At 37.7% G+C, this 18,445-nt stretch overlaps 1 protein-coding gene across 2 annotated transcripts in view; it reads right to left on the minus strand.

Annotated features, from left to right (window-relative positions):
- The window catches only part of P3H2 (prolyl 3-hydroxylase 2), a 135,218-nt gene that overhangs the window by 16,707 nt on the left and 100,066 nt on the right, over positions 1 to 18,445 (minus strand). For both annotated transcript variants that reach the window (XM_010990105.3, XM_064493753.1), the window contains exons 2-8: positions 15,676 to 15,828; positions 14,587 to 14,776; positions 10,437 to 10,568; positions 8,884 to 9,026; positions 8,493 to 8,582; positions 6,630 to 6,670; positions 5,099 to 5,193 (exon numbers count right to left, since the gene is read on the minus strand). In XM_010990105.3, the coding sequence (XP_010988407.3) occupies positions 5,099 to 5,193; positions 6,630 to 6,670; positions 8,493 to 8,582; positions 8,884 to 9,026; positions 10,437 to 10,568; positions 14,587 to 14,776; positions 15,676 to 15,828 (844 nt within the window). The remainder of the gene's footprint in view (positions 1 to 5,098; positions 5,194 to 6,629; positions 6,671 to 8,492; positions 8,583 to 8,883; positions 9,027 to 10,436; positions 10,569 to 14,586; positions 14,777 to 15,675; positions 15,829 to 18,445) is intronic.

An 18,445-nucleotide genomic window follows, 5' to 3' on the forward strand; every position in this document is an offset into this window, starting at 1 on the left:
TTGGAACTGATGTCTACTCTTTAGCTTTAAAAAGGATTAGTCCAACTAGGGACCAGCACTAAGTATTCTCAGCCTAATTGGGATGAAACAGTCACTACTGCCCATGATCAATGGAATATTAAGATAATGTGACAATGTGTCTCATCTGGGGTAACACATGGTTAGCTGTTAAAACATAAATTCCTCCAAGAAGCTCCAGGGCTGACAAATCATTTGATCTGCAATTTCCCTTCCACATTTGCAGTCACAAAACTATAAGTACAGTATTTATTTTTATAGCTTCATACAACCACAATAGCCAAGCCAATCTATAAGATTAAATAAAAGCAAGAGCATAAAACCAACTAAATTCAAATTAACAATATGAATACAATGGTTAACGTTATGCTGTGGAAACTGAAAAGCAACATTCCACATGAATATTCTACTCAGCGATCCGGCCCTCGGCCTTCCGAGCCAGCATTCCTTAGAGCGCTCGTGGGGTGTGATGACTCAGTCTTTCACAGCTCTTCGCTCTTGAAGCTGCTGTGAAGTCCTAGTGTACCATGATGAATTCTGGCCCTCATCTGGTCCTAACACACTATTCATAAGTTTGTCCTACTTCATTTGTCATTCGTCTTTGTCCATTGAAGCATTATTAACCAATGCCAACGTGACGGTCACTGCATCCCTTCCCACGGAGGTATGCCACCTCATGGCAGTACTTGGCTATCAGTTGGTTATTCAGAGGACCCACAGTTGCCTCTCTTAATTTTTTAAATTGCCATCAAAATTTGTAAATATAAAATGTCCTGGATTCCAGGAATATATCCACGAGCTCTCAGTTTTAATACTGATCTTTTGGATGAATAGAAAAATAAATGTATATATATATATATTTTTCCCTACAATTCAATGTTCCTCAAACTTTGCTCTACAGAAAAGTTTTTGATGAAGAAAAGAGTTTCTTGATCAAATGTGTTTGGGAAGTACTAGGTCAAAAAATTTAAGAGGACTTCTTGGAAATTTAATACATGAACAGGCATTATGAATACCCTCAGTATTGGTTTAATAGGTAACAGTTCTCCCCCTTAGTTGAGCACAGTATCCACGCTCCTTCCGTTCCTCCTTCCTTGCTTCCTTCCCCCCTTCTTCATTCCCATGGCAGAGAGAGACTCCAGGACAGCCCCTAAAGATCACCGCCTCGTGGCACTCATAGCTTTGTGTACTTTGCTTCCCTTAAGTGTGGGTGGGGCCTGGAGCTTGCTTCTAACCAATAGGCTATGGCACAGGTGATGGGCTATCACTTCTTGGAGTGCATCACAGAAAATTGCAACTCCTATCTTCCCGACCAGTTCAATCTGTTGCCTTCTCTGCTTGCAGTCTGGTGAAGCAAGAGGACGTATTGAACAGGTTCACATGGCAAGGAACTGAAGGCATCCGCCAGCCAACAACCAACCAGAAACTAAGGCTCCTAGTCCAACAGCCTTGAGGAACCCAATTCAGTCATCGGAGCATAGAAGAAGACAGTTCCTCAGCCCTGAGACAGACCCTGAAGCACTGAACCCAGCTAAGCTGCCGCCAGACTCTTGACCCACAGAAACTGTGAGATAGTAAATGTGTGTTACTGTAAGCTGCCTTCATGCTATTTTTTTTTTCACAGCACAGAACGAAACTTTTAACACAAAACACAGTTTGTTTGGGAAAGGTTGCTCTCGTCTATATAGTTCAGACTCAGAGACAAATTGAGGCAGTTCCTCAAATATTCAAAAGCAAACTACACATTCCATTTCCATTTAGAAACATAAAGAGCGATGCTCCTTCAGCAAGAAAGACAAGATACTTGCAGGTTCACTGAAAAGCATTTTCTAGTATAAAATTCAAACAGAAATGGAAGACAGACCAAGGGCTTCATGATCTAGATCGGTTTGTACTTGGCCATTTTTCCCCTTTTCTATATTGAGAGTATATTACTAATTTAAATATATTTAGCTTATGTTCAAGACATGACTTTAAAAGACACTTAAAACTAAAACATTCAGAAAAATGCCAACCATGCTTAAGCTCTGTAGATGTACTTGCTATTATTATGATTACTATTGAATTGGTAAACTATGCCTGGCATCTTGTGTTAAGTTCTGACTGAGACATCTGAATAAGCATTTGGCATAGTGGAGTATATTTAAAAGAGGGCTACTGGGATGTTGACAATTTCCTCAGTCACGCCCTAAGTAACTTCCAAAGATCAGGTGAAGTGGAGGAGGACGTAGCGCAGTGGTAGAGTGCTTGCATAGCATGCACAAGGTCCTGGGTTCAATCCCCAATACCTCCATTAAAAATAAATAAACCCAATTACCTCCCCTCTGAAAATTAAAAAAAAAAAAGGAAAAAAATAATTAAAAAAAAAGAAAGATCAGGTGAAGGAACAGAGCTTAACAGAGTCTAAAAAAAGCCTCAGTAGGTTCAGGCAGAATCTGTACTAGAACTCTGCCTTCCATGTAACTAGCACGACCACCACTAAGCATACAGTTTTATACAAAGGTTTCCCACATACACTTTTAACAAAAAACCAACCGTCTACCCACTCACCAAAAGGACAAAAAATACAGACGGGAAAATAAATCCTGCGAGTCAGAAACAAAGACTGCCAGCCAACAAATGACTAGTAGCACACCAGACAGAGAAAAACATTAAAACAAAAATAAAAATATAGTCCAATAAGTTGTGGTTCCTGGGGCCTGAGCTGATGATGACTTCAGCCAACTCTTAACCACAGCCCAAGGAGATTCAGTTAAACAACTTAATTCTTCTCTCATTCATGAAGTATGTGCCTGGCTCTGATCCTCCAGTTGCAATAGAGAGGAATCATCTAGGAAAATACTCCTTTGTGTCCACTGCTTATGGCTTGTGGCAAGAAGAAATATTTTGCCATAAATAACACAATGTCATACAAGTCATGACAGGAGTACGCTAACAAGCCTTTCTGTGAACACAGACCTTTACAGTTTAGAAAACTTTTCACTTTCATCCTCTCCAAAGAGTTGCTAGCCTCCTTTCACAGGTGAGGGTATAGAGCTCAGAGAGAAAGACTCTCTGGTTATCCATCCCTGTGGAGAGCATCAGACTAAGACAATCCTGGGAACTAAGCCTCCTGAGTCCTAGTTCAGAGTAGTTTCTGCTACACCCCCACGGACTCTGGGATTATTATCAAACAGGACCTTTGGAAAACGGGTGGTTGAAAGAAGAATGAGTAAGCGACAGATGGTTTAGTAAGTTGCCATGCATTTTCCATGGACCCGAGTCACTCTGGGGTGCAGGAGCTTTCGGTCACTCCCATTTTAATGCTTGGGAACCATCCAGTATGAATACTACTAAATACTGGCAGGTAACCAGAGGAGACGATGATCTCTTTGTGGATGATGAGAGAAGCTGACATATATTCTACTCTGTGAAGCATGCATTCTTCTCGCCTCCTTGACGTCTGCTTTCAGCAGACTAAGATGTGAAGTGTTTTCTAGTCAGGAACTTTGCCTCTGTCTACCACTGTTCTTAATTTAGACCCCATTTTGATCTCTAGAGACTACACAGAAGGCTTTCCAGTAGGGTCCCAGAGAGCATCCTAAGACCTGTTAGCCATTCAGCTGCAGAGATGATAGACTTTGGTAACCAGTCAATCGCAACCTTTCTCCATCCTGTGTCGTCTCCTGTTCTACTCTTCCTATCAGTCTTCCTAGTCGGTTGCTGAACATCAAATCTTCTGGTAGCCAGGGAGAAAAAGACTTTGAAATTTGGCAACTGTCCTAGAGTTTCCCAAACCCTTATAGCAAAGTGCTGGCTTCTTGGCACATACTTCCTGGGTGATTTCTCAGCTTAAAAAGCAACATGAACTCTGGCTGACCATGAAGCCCTCTGGCACTTGTAAAACAGCTTGGGCTTTGTGACTACAAACTGAGGTCCAGGTCAGATTAGATGAGCATATTATCCTGTTTACTGCCTCAAACTGACTTGGAAGCCGAGGAAGGAAAGGGCTGGAAATGTGAGAGCTGTAGAGAGCCAGAAGTTTTCAAATCAGCTAGAGGAATGTGCTGACGGCTCTCTTGTAGGGGAAAGAAGAACTGTACTTTTTCTCAATGCAGGTTCTTGAAAACCTCTTCTCATCTTGCAATTACTTAATCAGTAGGGGAGACATTTGGTATACATAGCCATTTCTATGTTCCATCATCAGGTGAAAAAGAGGAAATGAGGTTTGTGTTCAAAAGCTTGTTCTACCTATTAAAAGCTGTGAGACTTTGGACAAGTCATAAATCTTGGTGAGCCTCAGTTTTCTTGCCTGTGAAGTGGGGACACACTTCATAGGAGATGCTTCCAGTATTAAAATGAATTGTGTATAAATTTGTTTGAAAAATTATAAAACATATAGAGATGATGATAGTTGTTAAGGATAACTACTGCTGTTAGAACTACACTTGCTAATAATTTATTATTACAACAATATTTGGCTCTGTTTAAAAGCTGCTTTTGGCAACACTCCACCTACGTCTCCAGTAATTTTGAGATTCTGTAAGCAGGCATCTAATGTTCTGCTGTCTCCATCTCTGTGCCTTTGTGGTGGTTGCTTTATCCACTCCGATGGCTCCCTCCACACTTCTGTCAATCCAGTCTAAATTCTACTTGTTTCTCAAAGCCCTGATCAGATACATATGCCTCAAGGATCTCAGGTTAACTAATCCAATAACCTGAGCGACCTGTCTCTTCAAGTTCCCCCAATACACAGTCTATTCCATGTTCTCACACACGATGTGAGAGAAGTAAGCGATGTAACCTCTTCAAGCCTCAGGTACTCATCTGAGGACAGCGATGATCGCAGAGTCCCTGCCTAGCTCACAGGATTCCTCTGAATGAATTGGAAGCACTTTTGTTGACAACCAAGGAAATTATATGGACATCTGAGACAGTCTTGTTTTTAAGCCTTGCTTCCAGAATTTTGTGAACTGGAGTCATTTAGTTCTATTCCTTATTTTTCAGTGAAAATGGGTTCTGTCTTGTTCTGGGTAAGAACTCGTCAAGCCCCAGCCTCTTCATTTCCTCTTTCTAAGAGTAAAAGTGCAATGATACTTACCCTCTTTTAGGTCTCGGTCGATCTTGGGTGATGACTTTTTCCCCATTGACAATCCATGAACTTCGGCCCCTTCCACATTCACTCCTGAAGGAACCCTGCACATTCAAAAAATAAAAAAGAGTTGAAATAATTTTCCATTCAAGAAAGATGTTCAAAGGCAAAGGACAGTCTATGACTTCATACTGATTATTTTCTTGTACATTTTCGAGATCAAATCAGACATCATTGCCTCCATGAAGCTCTTCTCTGTTTCTTCAATGAGGGTGCTCCATTTCACTTCTCTAAATCTTCTCAGCAAGAAGTTATTATAGTTAATTGTATCCATAACATAACCCCCTTGAGATCAGACTTTGAGTACCAACAGCACAGGGAAGAATGATCATATACATGTTTATAATGCTGAGGGTCATATTAGGTGTCTGGAATATAGAGTGCCTCACTAAACAATGGTCGAATTGAAATAAATCATGTCCCAGTGCAGTGATTCTCAACTATTCCAGGAAAGAAGACACAAGTTTGTGTCAAACTTTGCAAACATACACATAATAGCATGATGCCCCTTCCATGTATGCAAACTGAGCAAATCCAAATGTGTGCATACATCCTTGGATCTCTTTCAATAGTTTGAGGCCACCCAGGCGTTGAGCCTTTGGAGCTTAGAGAAAGACCACAAGATTTTGAACAAGACCTAGGTTTGTCAGTCCTTCGTGGTGAGACACTTTTGAGTCTTTTGCCTTTGTCCGGGCCTCAGCTTCTGAATTTGAAAATGAATAGCCTGGACCTTGTGACCTCAAACAAGTAACCTCAACAGTCTGTGATTCCTTGAACTGCTCAGAATGTGTAGTTGATTTTTTATTTTTACTTATTTTTTTATTGAAGTATAGTCAATATACAATGTTGTGTCAATTTCTAGTGTACAGCATAATAGTTCAGTCATACATATACATCCATATATTTGCTTTCATATTCTTTTTCATTGTAGATTACTACAAGATAGTCAATATAGTTCCCTGTACTATGTAGTATAAACTTGTTTATCTATTTTATATATAGTAGTTAGTATCTGCAAATCTTGTAATTGACTTTTGACATCCATCATTTTAAAAAGTGAGTTTTCTTCATATCTGATTGAGTTCATGACACCTCATATTTTAGCTTGCAATAAAACTTTCTGAGCTTCATGCTTTCAAAGAAATTCAGTAAGAAAATTCAGCATTAAAAAGAGATCCAACTTTCTCTGATTTAAAATCACATAACATTTAGCCCTCAGAGATCACCTGATTCAACCTTTTGCTGTGAGGAAAAACATGAGACCCCCAGAGGAAGATAAATTATTTAAGGACCCTCAGAAGTAAAGGGAAAATTGAGACCAGAATGCAGACTCCCAGCTCAGAACTAATCCCCAGTTCAGAGCCCTTTTAATCATATCCTTCTGACTATTTCACAGAGCTAAGTTCTCTATAGTAAGTATAACTCTAAGTATTTCATCTCATTAAAAATAAGCATTTTGTGTTCCGAATGGAGAACTTACCGATTCTCATCCTGCCGTCCTCCGTATCGAGTCCAATAATTCTGTTTGAAATTGAAAAAAAAAAACCCTCAGTATTTTGTCACTAAAATGTCATGTACAGAAATAAAATAAAATATATACTTAAAACACTCAAAAGACCTAAAATATTAGAAAACTTGCACGTTATACAAAGCTACAATATAGTATTTAAAATTTTAGTAAAAAGGAAGGCTAAGGTTGATGCAGCTTTGACAAAGACAAAATGACACACAAATGGACTGAAAAAAAAATAGCATGGAATTAGCCTGAGTATCCATTCTGTTGTCCAAGAAAGTGATTTAGAATTTAGAGGTGGGAAGACACTTAAAAGATCATTAAGTACAACTCCTTTATCTTTTATAAATAAGACAAACAAATAAAAAGTCCAGTTTGGTTAATCATCTGCACAGGATCATGAAGTGAGTAAGTGATTGTTGTCCTGGGGTCTCTGGGATAACGTAATTTTTAAAAAATACTAAAGCCAGATATAAACATACTAGGAATTTTACACTAGAAATGTACATTAAAATTTTCCTGATTTTTTAAATGTGCCAATGAAAACACAACTAAGAAAGAAATTTTAAAAAGTGAAAAATAAGATATATTACAAATAGTGCTTTCTGTAAACATATTAACATGTACAGTATATAAAGAACTTACATAGCAACCAACAGATAAATGAACAAAATATATGTCCAGGTAATTCAAATGAGAGGAAAAACTGATAATAATTTGTGAAAAGTTTATTTTTGCTGGTCATCAAAGGAATATAAACTAAAATGACAATGATGTACCATTTTGTACATAATATATTAGAAATATTAATGATTTTAAAAACGTTTAAAATGTTATTTCTCATTGCTGAGATATTTGTGGTCAACTGTACCTTAAACTTTAAACTTTGCATTGCTAGGAATAATGAAGATACCAGAAAACTCTCTTAGAAAAACAATTTCAAAAATTTTAAAATTTCTTATATCCTTTGATGGCAGAGTAATTCCACTCCTGGGAATGTATTCTATGGATATAGTTCAATAGGAAAGAAAAATGCTTAATGCATTCATTTTGGCATAAGAATCAAAACAAACCAAATGTTCAGCAGCAGGAGAATTAACTTATTTATTGTACATCAACTACATAGATGTAGCTAAAAGTAATTTTAAAAGCTGTAAAGATATAAAAAATGGCCTATGCTATCTTAAAAGTCACAATAAAAATCCATTTATACTGTGTTACTGGTTCTACAAAAGGTATGTCTTCATATGAATAATATTTAAAAGGCAACATGGACAAGTGGAGAAAAGACAGCATGATGGGTGGTACAATTATGATCGATTTTATTCTTTTAAAGTCTTAATGCTTGAAATGTTGAAGAGAAAATACAAAATGTTGCATGCAGAAGTTAGGAAATAAAACAATCTTGAGGTAATTGCATCATGTACAAAATACTGCTTTCCTAGCAAAATATATTTGCTTTTTTTTTAAGTATAGTCAGTTACAATGTGTTAATTTCTGGCATACAGCATAATGTTTCAGTCATACATATATATATTCATTTTCATATTCTTTTTCATTATAGGTGACTATAGGATACTAAAGGTAGTTCCCTGTGCTATACAGAAGATACTTGCTTTTGACTTGGGACCTCAGTGATGTGGAAAACTATTAAAGTCTTTTAAAATTCATCACAAATATAGAATAAACACCTCCCTCCTCCCAGGTTTTATTAATGCGAGGCAGGGGATTAGAATCTTCAACAAATGGGGCTGGAAAATAAAATCAAACTTAAGAAGTCCACTGAATAGTTCTTCCAGAGAACATCCCCTCTCTCCTCTCTGCTCTTACCGGCTCAGTGTATGAAAATCCAAGGCCCTCTGCCCCTGATCGTATTAGTTCTGATTCCAGTTTATGACGCTTCACAAACATCGCCAAATCCTACAGAAAAAAAAAAGTATATTTAAATAACAATTGATATAATAAATGTTCAAGTGGAAAACATTTTTTCTTTAGACGTTAACAAATGTGCTAAAAAATATTCACAGCAGCAAAAAATGTCTCTGTCTCCATAGATTTTCACAAGCTAGCACATACGTGAAAAAATACACTTCAGGTATTAATCATTAAAGCTGGAAAGAACTGAGTCCTAGAACCTTTACTAAATGGTTACATGTCTTTAAGAGAAGGGTTATATTTTTACCAGCTCTCCCCAGAGCTGCTAGCAGAACATGGGTCTCACCTCCCTGGCCTCAACAGACGCTGGGTCGGTGCCATCATCCAGCAGACTCTCATAGTAGTCCACGTTGTCCAGGACGTCCTCGTCGTCTGGATGGAGCAGAAGATAAGCCTTGGCACACTCCAAGGCCTTCACATATTCGCCCACTGAAAAACCAAGGAGCTGCCGCATTAGAGTCAGCCTCAGTGGGTCTCAGGAATTTTTAAGAGCTACTTCAACATGTCTACGAGAAGTCAGCATTAAATGATCAATATGAAGGGAACAGTTGAGTAGAGGAAGCAGAAATAGTTGCAGATGAAAGGAAGGACACAGTTTCAGGTATTCCAAAGCTACTCACATTGGTCTTCTACGCTGCTACATGTCTTCAATAAATTATCAAAAGCTTCCACCCGAAGATGTTTGTTGAAAATTGATATTATTTAATACAGAGCAGAATTTTTGGAGTTAATTCTGATTTTTGAGCTGAATTTGCAAATGTGATATCTAAGACCAATTTCTGCAAGCCAAATGCTATTAATTGCTTTTAAACGTAAGAAAAGATGCTCACTCTCTCCCTCTCTTTCTCAGTGAGATAAATGGAAATTAAAAATGTTATTGAAATACCAATTTCCACTTAATGGGTTAGGGAATATCTAAAAATTTGGTAGTATATTCTGTTGATGAACAATGAAAATTGTACTCCATGTGGATAAAAAATTGGCAACATCTGTCAAAATTACAAATGAATAAACTATTTGATGCAGCAATTGTACATCTAGAAATTTACTCTGTAGGTATTTATGCACAATTGTAAATTACATACATAAAATACTATTCATCTGATCATTGATTGTAATAGTAAAATATTACAAACAACACAATGCTTATCAGTAAGGAGACACTTGAAATAAATTACAGTATAATGATATGTAGATATAAAGAAAAATCAGGATGATATGAAGATGAAAAGAGAAATCTGTGTACTGAAACAATTAGATTGAACCATATAAAACTCCCAAAATTAGACCACTTTTGACCAAGTAAAAGGTAATTTCATAGGTCCAACCTACTAAAAAATCTGAAATGTGTTGTTAATTGAAGCAAACAATGTGGAGAACAGTGTAAAGAGGAGGAAACAGGTCAGAGTGTGTGTGTGTGTGTGTGTGTGTCTGTGTGTTGTTTCTCTATAAAATTTTGGAAGGGTAAATAAATCTCGGGTTGTAGGGCATAAAATTGAGTTGTGGGGAAAAGAAAGGGAAGCTTTTATGATATTTGGTCTTTGAAACTGTGAGTATATTATCTTTCAAAATTAAGTTGAAAATTAAATTTAAACATCCTATAAAATATCAGTGTTGTATAACTTTCAGGACATTGTCACAACATTGGCCCACTCGTGGCTCCACCTGTTGCTCTTTTTGTTCTGAGCTCTAGAGAGTGAGGTGAGAGAGAAAACGCACACACCCCCACGGCTTGATCATAAACTCGGGAAGGCAGAGGACGAACTGATTAAGACAAGATGTCTGCTATGATGAGCCACCCCTCCCCACAAAGGTCTTCACGGATTATCCACGCTTTACCTCGATAGTAGGCAAACTGTAGGTAGTCATAATGCAGGGGAAGAAAGTTCTCGATGGGTGAGAGGCGGCCAGGGCGCGTGGCGAGTTCCCTCACGCATTCATGCTGACAGACCAGCACCTGCATGTAGTGATCTGGAAGACAAGAGCTGAGAAGTGGGTCCCTCCAGGCCTCTCAAAGTCCAGACTTGAAAGTGAGAACCACGGTCACACAGGGCATTCCTCACCTCACCGTACATTGAGAGGCATGTCATTATCATCCTCACTTTGTAACCAGAAGTCCTTTTCACAAAAAAAGTGACTTGCCAAACCCCCCGTCCCAGTGATCACTAGATCAATGACTAGCGGATTCCAAATCTTCCGGCTGCTGGTCTTGCCTCCATATTGCACTGTACCCTTCTGTGTGTCCTTTTATCTACATCTCCTCAAAGTGACATCGGCCATCTCACCCCTGCCCAGCTGAGCAGATGACTTTCTTATTTAACAATAAGAAATTGGGGTCTCTCTTTGGCCTTTAGGTGGTCTGAAGTGTCCTGGAGTCAGGATCGGAAGGTCAGATCCAGGATATGTTAAGGACCAGGTGAGAGAAAGGATCTGCCTGTACTTGGGAAGTTCACACAGAGAAGTAAAGCCAGAACGCTCTTCTTCCCTGTTAACTTTTCAAGTAACTTTTCCTATAGGGGGAGTGAAAACAACATTCCTTTACATCTGTTAATCAAGAACCTCTTCTATCCAGTTACAAATTAGTCCATCACCTGGATGTTGTAAACCCTAATACTGTAGGCACCTGCAAAACAGAAGGATGAAAGCTGAAGAATTTGAAGACGCATTTTGCCTCTTTTCCTGTGGTCCCCTTTCTTTGTTTCCATTCTTGCACCTGCAAATGGGCAAGGATCTTGAAGTGTATGGGTTTTCACGTTCCCTTTAGCTCTGGGCTCTATCTTATCCGAACATGAGCTGAGGAAACACAAGTGGCTAATGTCCCAGGAAGAAAATCCTTCCTACATTTTGCCCCGACTCTGATTTTGACAATGAAGATGGAGGGAGTCTTTTCCGTTAAGAGAACAGTCCATTCATGCTTGTGCAGAGCGAGTTCCCTGGGGAATAGTGATAAAACCACCCGATTCATGACTGCACGGTCTAATTCACGACTGCTTCCTCTCAAAAGGCTCTCTGTTAGGCAGAGTTTGGCTTGTATCTGGATGACCTTGAAAAGGGACCTCAAAACACAACAGAAAGGAAATATATGTTCTCTGGTGTGTAGGAAAATGTGCCAGTTCTCTTAAATCCTGGCCGACTCAATCCAATACAGCACACCTAATAGGATCATGGTGGTCCACTGGTGGTTTTTTTTTTTGTTTGTTTTGTTTTGGTTTTTTTTTTGGTCATTAATTCCACTTGGAGGACATGAGGGGGAGAATAGTTCTGTTTCCTTGATTGGCATGTTAGAAATAAATAGTTAGCTGTTTTATTTCTTAAGAAGACAACAAACAAACCTCAACTGTTTTCTCCTGGTCTAGCTGGCCATTTGCTTTTCTCTTTACCTTTTAATTCCAAAAGACAAGCAAAAGGAAAAGGTGGGAAGCACACCCACCAAGAATCCAAAATCTGAATGAAAGCATTTTTCAAAGCAAGACACAAACAGCAGTAAAGTAAGAGTGACAAAATGCTATCCTTTAAGGCTTCAGCAAGCACTCCTGGTGATAAATAACTACATTCAGAAGCCATTTGTGCTTGTCTCCAATTTGTAATGTTTCTATATCTCTTAAATCCACAAATTCTGGCTTTCTAAATGCATTCTGTATTTTCACAAGCCAGTTTTACTCCTAATTTAGGATAGTTTTGAGCCAGACAGGAATTTACATAGTTAGAGTTGTGATAGCCCATTTTTATTAGTCATATTGCTTGCCTCTTTCCTGTATCAAATGTTACTGGGCAATTACTATGTTTTAATACATTTGAGATCCAAGACACTTATATAGGAATACTTTTAAAGATTTCTTTCTCATAGTAAATCAGATGTGCTTCAAATCCTCAAGAAGACTTAGAATATTTCTGTAATATATAATATTTGATTGAATTTGAGAGACTATAACTTTTTTTTAAGTCACTTTTCTTTATTGGAAGTGAGGGTAATGGTGCTGTGTTAAGTCTTAGGAGCCTGAGTTAGGAGACTTCTTTTCCAGCAACCAACAGCTGTGATGACCTCAGAAAAATCACTAAAGGTTAATCTGTGGGAATTTGTTGGTCAGTTTTCTCAAAGCAGATCTAGGACATTTGCCAAAGCTGTTCAGTGGCCAGGGGTAGAGGCAGGTGTAGCGATGGATGTGGGCACGGAGGCAGGGCACCTATCCTCAAAAACCACAAGATAGTAAACTGTAATCAAGCAAAAGCCTGCTCATTCCCAAATAAAAGCTTAAGTTAAAGAAATAGTCAGCAATTTAAATGTGAAGCACACATGAAACTGACGTTTCAATGAGCAGTGCTGACAAAAATGCAGGTAAATGGCTCTGGCAGAGGCCCAACAAAACAAAGCCTTTGGGGGCAAAGGTCCCCAATAATTCCAATATTTGTATTGATTTTAGGTGAACTGCGTCGATTTGGGGTAGTTTAATGTGTTGCAAATAGGTCATTTGACAAACTGATAGATTCACAGTAGCCAAGATATGGAAGCACCTTAAGTGTCCATCCATGGACGGATAAAGAAGATCTGGTGTGTATATACATATATGTCCGTTTTTCAATTGTGTAGACCTTCCAAGTATGGGCTCTAGAATGAGAAAACCCTAGGTTTGATGCCCAGCTTCACCTTAATCACGTTACTTAATTTTTCTGAGGTATAAATTCCTCACTTAAAAGGGGAGAAGAGGGTAAATAACCGTACTGTCTACCTACAAGGAACTGTTTTGAGGATTAAAATAAATATAACTATGTAAAATGCTCTGTGTACTGTAACTGCTAAATAAGTTTTTCTTATTCTTATTACCAATAAATAAGAAATAAATTACCACTAGTAATAATAATTCACATACTCTGCTTAAAGATTAAAGTTACTATTTTCCCATAAACATTTTGCAAATTTTTCCACTTGCTATTATAAATCAACTTGATTTATAGCGGCTTTTATATTTATAAATCTTATGTAAAGTCTTTTTCTTCAAGTTTCTTGTCTGTTGTCGTGCTAAGAAGGGCTTTCCTATTCTTACACAAATAGTCTCTTGCATTTTCTTCTAACAGTTCTATTTTTTACACATATTATTAACATAATAGAATTTGTGTATATTTTTTCATACGCAGCAGAGAACTCACTTCCCACCATAAGTGGTTAGCTAGCCAGTCTCCCCAATTAGTATACAGTGCACTTTACCTACTATTTTATTTTATTTCAGCATCTTTTTTGGGGGGAGGGGAGTAATTAGGTTTATTTGTTTATTTTCATATTTTATTTTATTATTTTTTTAATAGAGGGACTGGGGATTGAACCCAGGACCTGGTGCATGCTAAACACACACTCTACCCCTGAGTTACACCCTCCTTGCTCCACCTACTATTTTAAATGCCACTTTGTAATATATTAAATTCCTATATATAATAATACATTCATAAGTAATTGAAGAAGACTGTACAAAGCTATTCATTACTACATTGTTTATCGTAATGAAAAAATTATAACTTCCTTAATATTCATCTGTAAATTATGACCAGACCTTAAAATGGAACGTTGTATTATACATAACGGAACATTGCGTTTTCCCCCATATAATGCAACATCATATGGCCATCAAATACAATAAGGTGGATCCACATGTACTTACGTGAGAAGATGTCCTCAATATATTGTTAAGCATAAAACAAAAGCAAAGATAAGCTGAAAATCAGTAATTTATGTTATTGTCTTATTTCTATAAAAGTAAAATAATACTTACAAATAAATACGTAAATATTTACAAATGTGTCTGAAAAAGTTTGGGAGCAGAGTCACCAGATTTAAACTAGGTAAAGTGATCTACCGGAGACAGGATGGGGTACATATATGAAAATCTTTTTACAATGTATACTTATTACAACATATACTTCCATATGGTTGAATAGTTTCACAGATGGCATATAATATTTCTATAATCAGGAAGTCAAGGGAAAAAATAAACTTTACCTGCAATGGCTTCATAGAGACCGGCTTTATACCCTAAGAACTCATACTCCTCAAATCTCTGCGGCCCCTCACACAGGGCTCTGCACTCCATATCTTCGTTGAAATATTCTCTTAAAGCTTGTTCAAAGTACTTGATAGCTAGTTCAAAGTCATCAGCCTCATAGTGTTTTACTCCTGCACTGTAACTCTCCTGTGAAGAAACAGAAAAGACTTTTTTTTTCAAAGAGCACCTAAGGGGCATTTGAATGGATTCAGGCAGACTCTGGGTCACTTAGGTAGGTGGGGGATAGGACTCTTGTGCAGTGGATGATAAAGAAAGGTTGCTCTGGGAGGTAAAGGGTAACTTCCCTGGCATCAACTCCTCAGAAATGAGGAGGGACTGACTGAGCAAGCCGACTGCTGTCACATCAATCCATTCCATTTTCTTCCTGAGCTCACTCAAGACTGTATTTTGTAACCTCTTTTGAATATAGGTAAGGCCATGCAACAAAGTGATGTGGGTGGATCTTTTTTTTTTTTTTTAAATGAAAAGAAAAAAAAAAAAAAGACCTATCTAAAATCATCCTCTTACCTTTGTCTTCCATCATCTGGGAGGCCACATGCTGAGAATGGTGATGTCTCCAATTGAAAAAGAAGCCCTTTCCACATATTGTGATTTCAAGTAAGATTTCATTTAAAGACACACTTACGTAGCTTAAGAAAAAGTAATCAGAATTTGGAAAGTACTGGAAAAACCAGAACTGGGACTGGGAACTGGGAAACCACAATGTTTCCCAGCTCCCAGGAAATTCACATGGGCTTTTTCTCCAGTGGCAAAATTTTTTAAAAAGTGCTAGAGGGGGTGCTGAGGCTCAGAGAGGGTTACAGATGTTCACATCACATCCTACTTTTCACCATATTATACTGATTTTCTAAGTTAATTTTTATTTTCTCTCAATGTTTTCAACCCTGAATTATGGTATTTCGTCTGGGAATTCCGAAAGTATAAAACTGGTACAGAATCAGAAACTGGGAATCAGTCTGAGCTATCCATTCATAGGAACCTGCTTTGAGTCCAGTGAGAGTCAGGGCAGGGTGCCCAGAGCTCACCAGGTGTGGTTTGGCTTCCCGATCTACCAGCTGGAGGGCTTCAACGCCGGCCATGGTTCTGTAATTCTCGATATTCTGCTGCATTTCCATGTGCTCGGGGTTGGCCATGAAAAAGGTGTGGGCTGCTTCCACTGCCTTATCCAGCTGGTTAAGCTATAAAGATTAAAAAAAAAAAAAAAAAAAGACCAAATGAAGGCAAATATTTCTAAACCAGGTTCAGTACCAGTCCAAGGTCTCACAGACTGGAAGTGTCAGGGCTGGGTTCAAGTTCACATTCACTATACTCAGCCTCCACGCTAAAGGACAGGAGGTTAATAGACAGTTCCTAAAATGACACGTAAATATTACGGCTTTGGTGAAAATGGATACATGTGCTTTGTTCCAAGTTCCTTCTCTTCCCCCTCTTTTCTAAGCCATCTGTGTTTTCTGGGAAATTGAACCTACATGCTTCTGTTTGTTTTATGATTAAGGAAAAAGCTGCCGAGGCTGTGCCACCTCTAATTCACATTTTCAACATTTTTGTCTTTTATTTTCTCTTTTCTTTTTGTTCTTTTTGCCTTTAATCCTGACAATAGAAGTATAAACAAATTATGACTTTCCAAAAGATGAGACTGGGGATGCTGGATATACCTACCTCCCACTCCAAATTTGTTGTCAGAATATAAAGAACACAAAGTTAAAATGAATGAATTATTCCAATCCGTAAGAGATACTAAATGCAGAGCACAAAATGCTCTACCACATTCCTTTGACTGAGGTACTGATTCCAAACTTACAAGTTGTAGTCTCATTAATACAAAAGGAAGAGTTTTAATAACCTGCATAGACACCATAAATCTCCTCTTAAACCACTTAATATGCCGCTCTCCATGTAATGTGCGACGATGCATTTTTACTCAGTTTAAGACATTTTGTCCTATGCTTTAGTCATGGAGAATGTCTACAGACTGAGCCTTTTGCCCCATTTCCGAAAAGTGAATATTCACAGTAATATTAGTCATTTTCATGGTGAAATCCAAATTATGTTTGGTCTATTTTGAAGTATGAAGAGTGAAACTCATTGTTATTGAGCAAGTAAATATAAAATCATAGAAGGCATATAGGATTCAACTGAATCAGCTTTTGATAGTCTGGCCACTCAAATATTAGTAAGAAAAAGAAAAAAGTAGGTTTCTAAGCCCCCAGTCACTGCCATCTCATGAAACATAAAGAATCTTATCTCTCACCATAGAAAACACAAACTGCCTTATTTTAAGATCTCATATCCTTAACTAATAATGGTAAAACCTTTTTTTTTCTTTTTAATTTGCATAAGCTTAGCTACTGGCATTTTCTTCCATTAAATCTTGCCTGAAATCAGCTTTTCCTTTCACTTTTACCTTTGTTCTCAGTTCTGTGGTCCCAGAATTATTTTGGCTGTCAAAATCACTAATTTTGGACCTGGTTTCTTTCTTAATTTAAATTCCTCAATTTCTCATACACCAACATAGATAAATATGAATTGTATGGACATCTACGTAGTGCCAAGTATATAGATATAGAGGAAAAAGAACATGTTCTAAATTGGGCATATGTCTACATTTATTGATCAGGTGACCCTGGAAAAAGTCATTTAAACATTTGTGTCTCAGTTCTCCTAAAGTTCTCCTTTAATGCTCATGAAACCCCAATACCACCACTTATTACACAAGATTTTGGAAGGATTTAATTGTGTAACATAAAAATGTGCTTCAGAAATCACTAATCCCCCCCAAAAAACTGACAAAATGCAATTTATATATGATCTATCTATTTCAGAGATGCAAATATACTCTTCTTAATGATGGGCATGTATAGTCTACAATTCTCATTGACATATTCATGGAGATGTAGTAAGACACTTGCATTTGGTGGAAACTACCTCCAGTTGAGTCAAATTATAAATCATGATCAAAACAGGTTAGCAGTGACACAGTCTAGCTTTATAACATCAGCCATTGACGTTGAAGGAGCATAGATACATTTTTATACATTTTTCAATTTCCTACCTTCATGTTTTGCTCAGGCTGTTCCACTGACCTAGAGATCCTCTGTCTTTTCTTACTGAAATCTAACATATCCTCTAAGGCCAACCTTAAATCCTGCTTTCTCTAAGAGATTCTTTCTCCTCCCCTTAGCTTTTGGCAAGCACTGCAAAATCACCATATCCACTACTGGTACTTATCATACTCTGCTGAACACGGCATCTACCCGAGTATATTTGTCTCTCCTGGTCGAGCTCTCTGAGGATAGGGACCACATGACATTTATTTTTGTTGTTGTTTTCCATCTACTTTACGTATAGATGATGCCTATGATATGTCTAAGAGAAAAAAGCTTTAAGTAAATACTTACAAATCAGAAAGTGAATTACATGTGAGTGTACTTCATAAGCTATAATGGACTGAAGGGACGTAGGTTGAAATAACAACATCTCTGAAGTCATCATTCACACTGAGAGCTTCCAGTACTGATCATCACTGATGAATGTGCTTCAGTAGCTCTTGGAAATTGTCAGCCAATGTTGATGAATTGGTTCCTTCTCTTAAAATTGACCATTTTTATTGGTATTAAACATAGTACTATCTTCCCCAATACAAATATAAAGAACACTCTATGACTTAAGGTTGAATCATAAAACTTGTTCATGTACTGGCTTTTAAATTATTGTGAGCCAGTTCAGGAAATTAGAATTGGCAGTCAGAGACTATAAAACCGGCCATTATTTTAACTGGAAGTTTGATATCTTTGC

Source organism: Camelus dromedarius, chromosome 2, assembly GCF_036321535.1.
Source record: "Camelus dromedarius isolate mCamDro1 chromosome 2, mCamDro1.pat, whole genome shotgun sequence".
Classification (NCBI taxonomy): Eukaryota; Metazoa; Chordata; class Mammalia; order Artiodactyla; family Camelidae; genus Camelus; species Camelus dromedarius.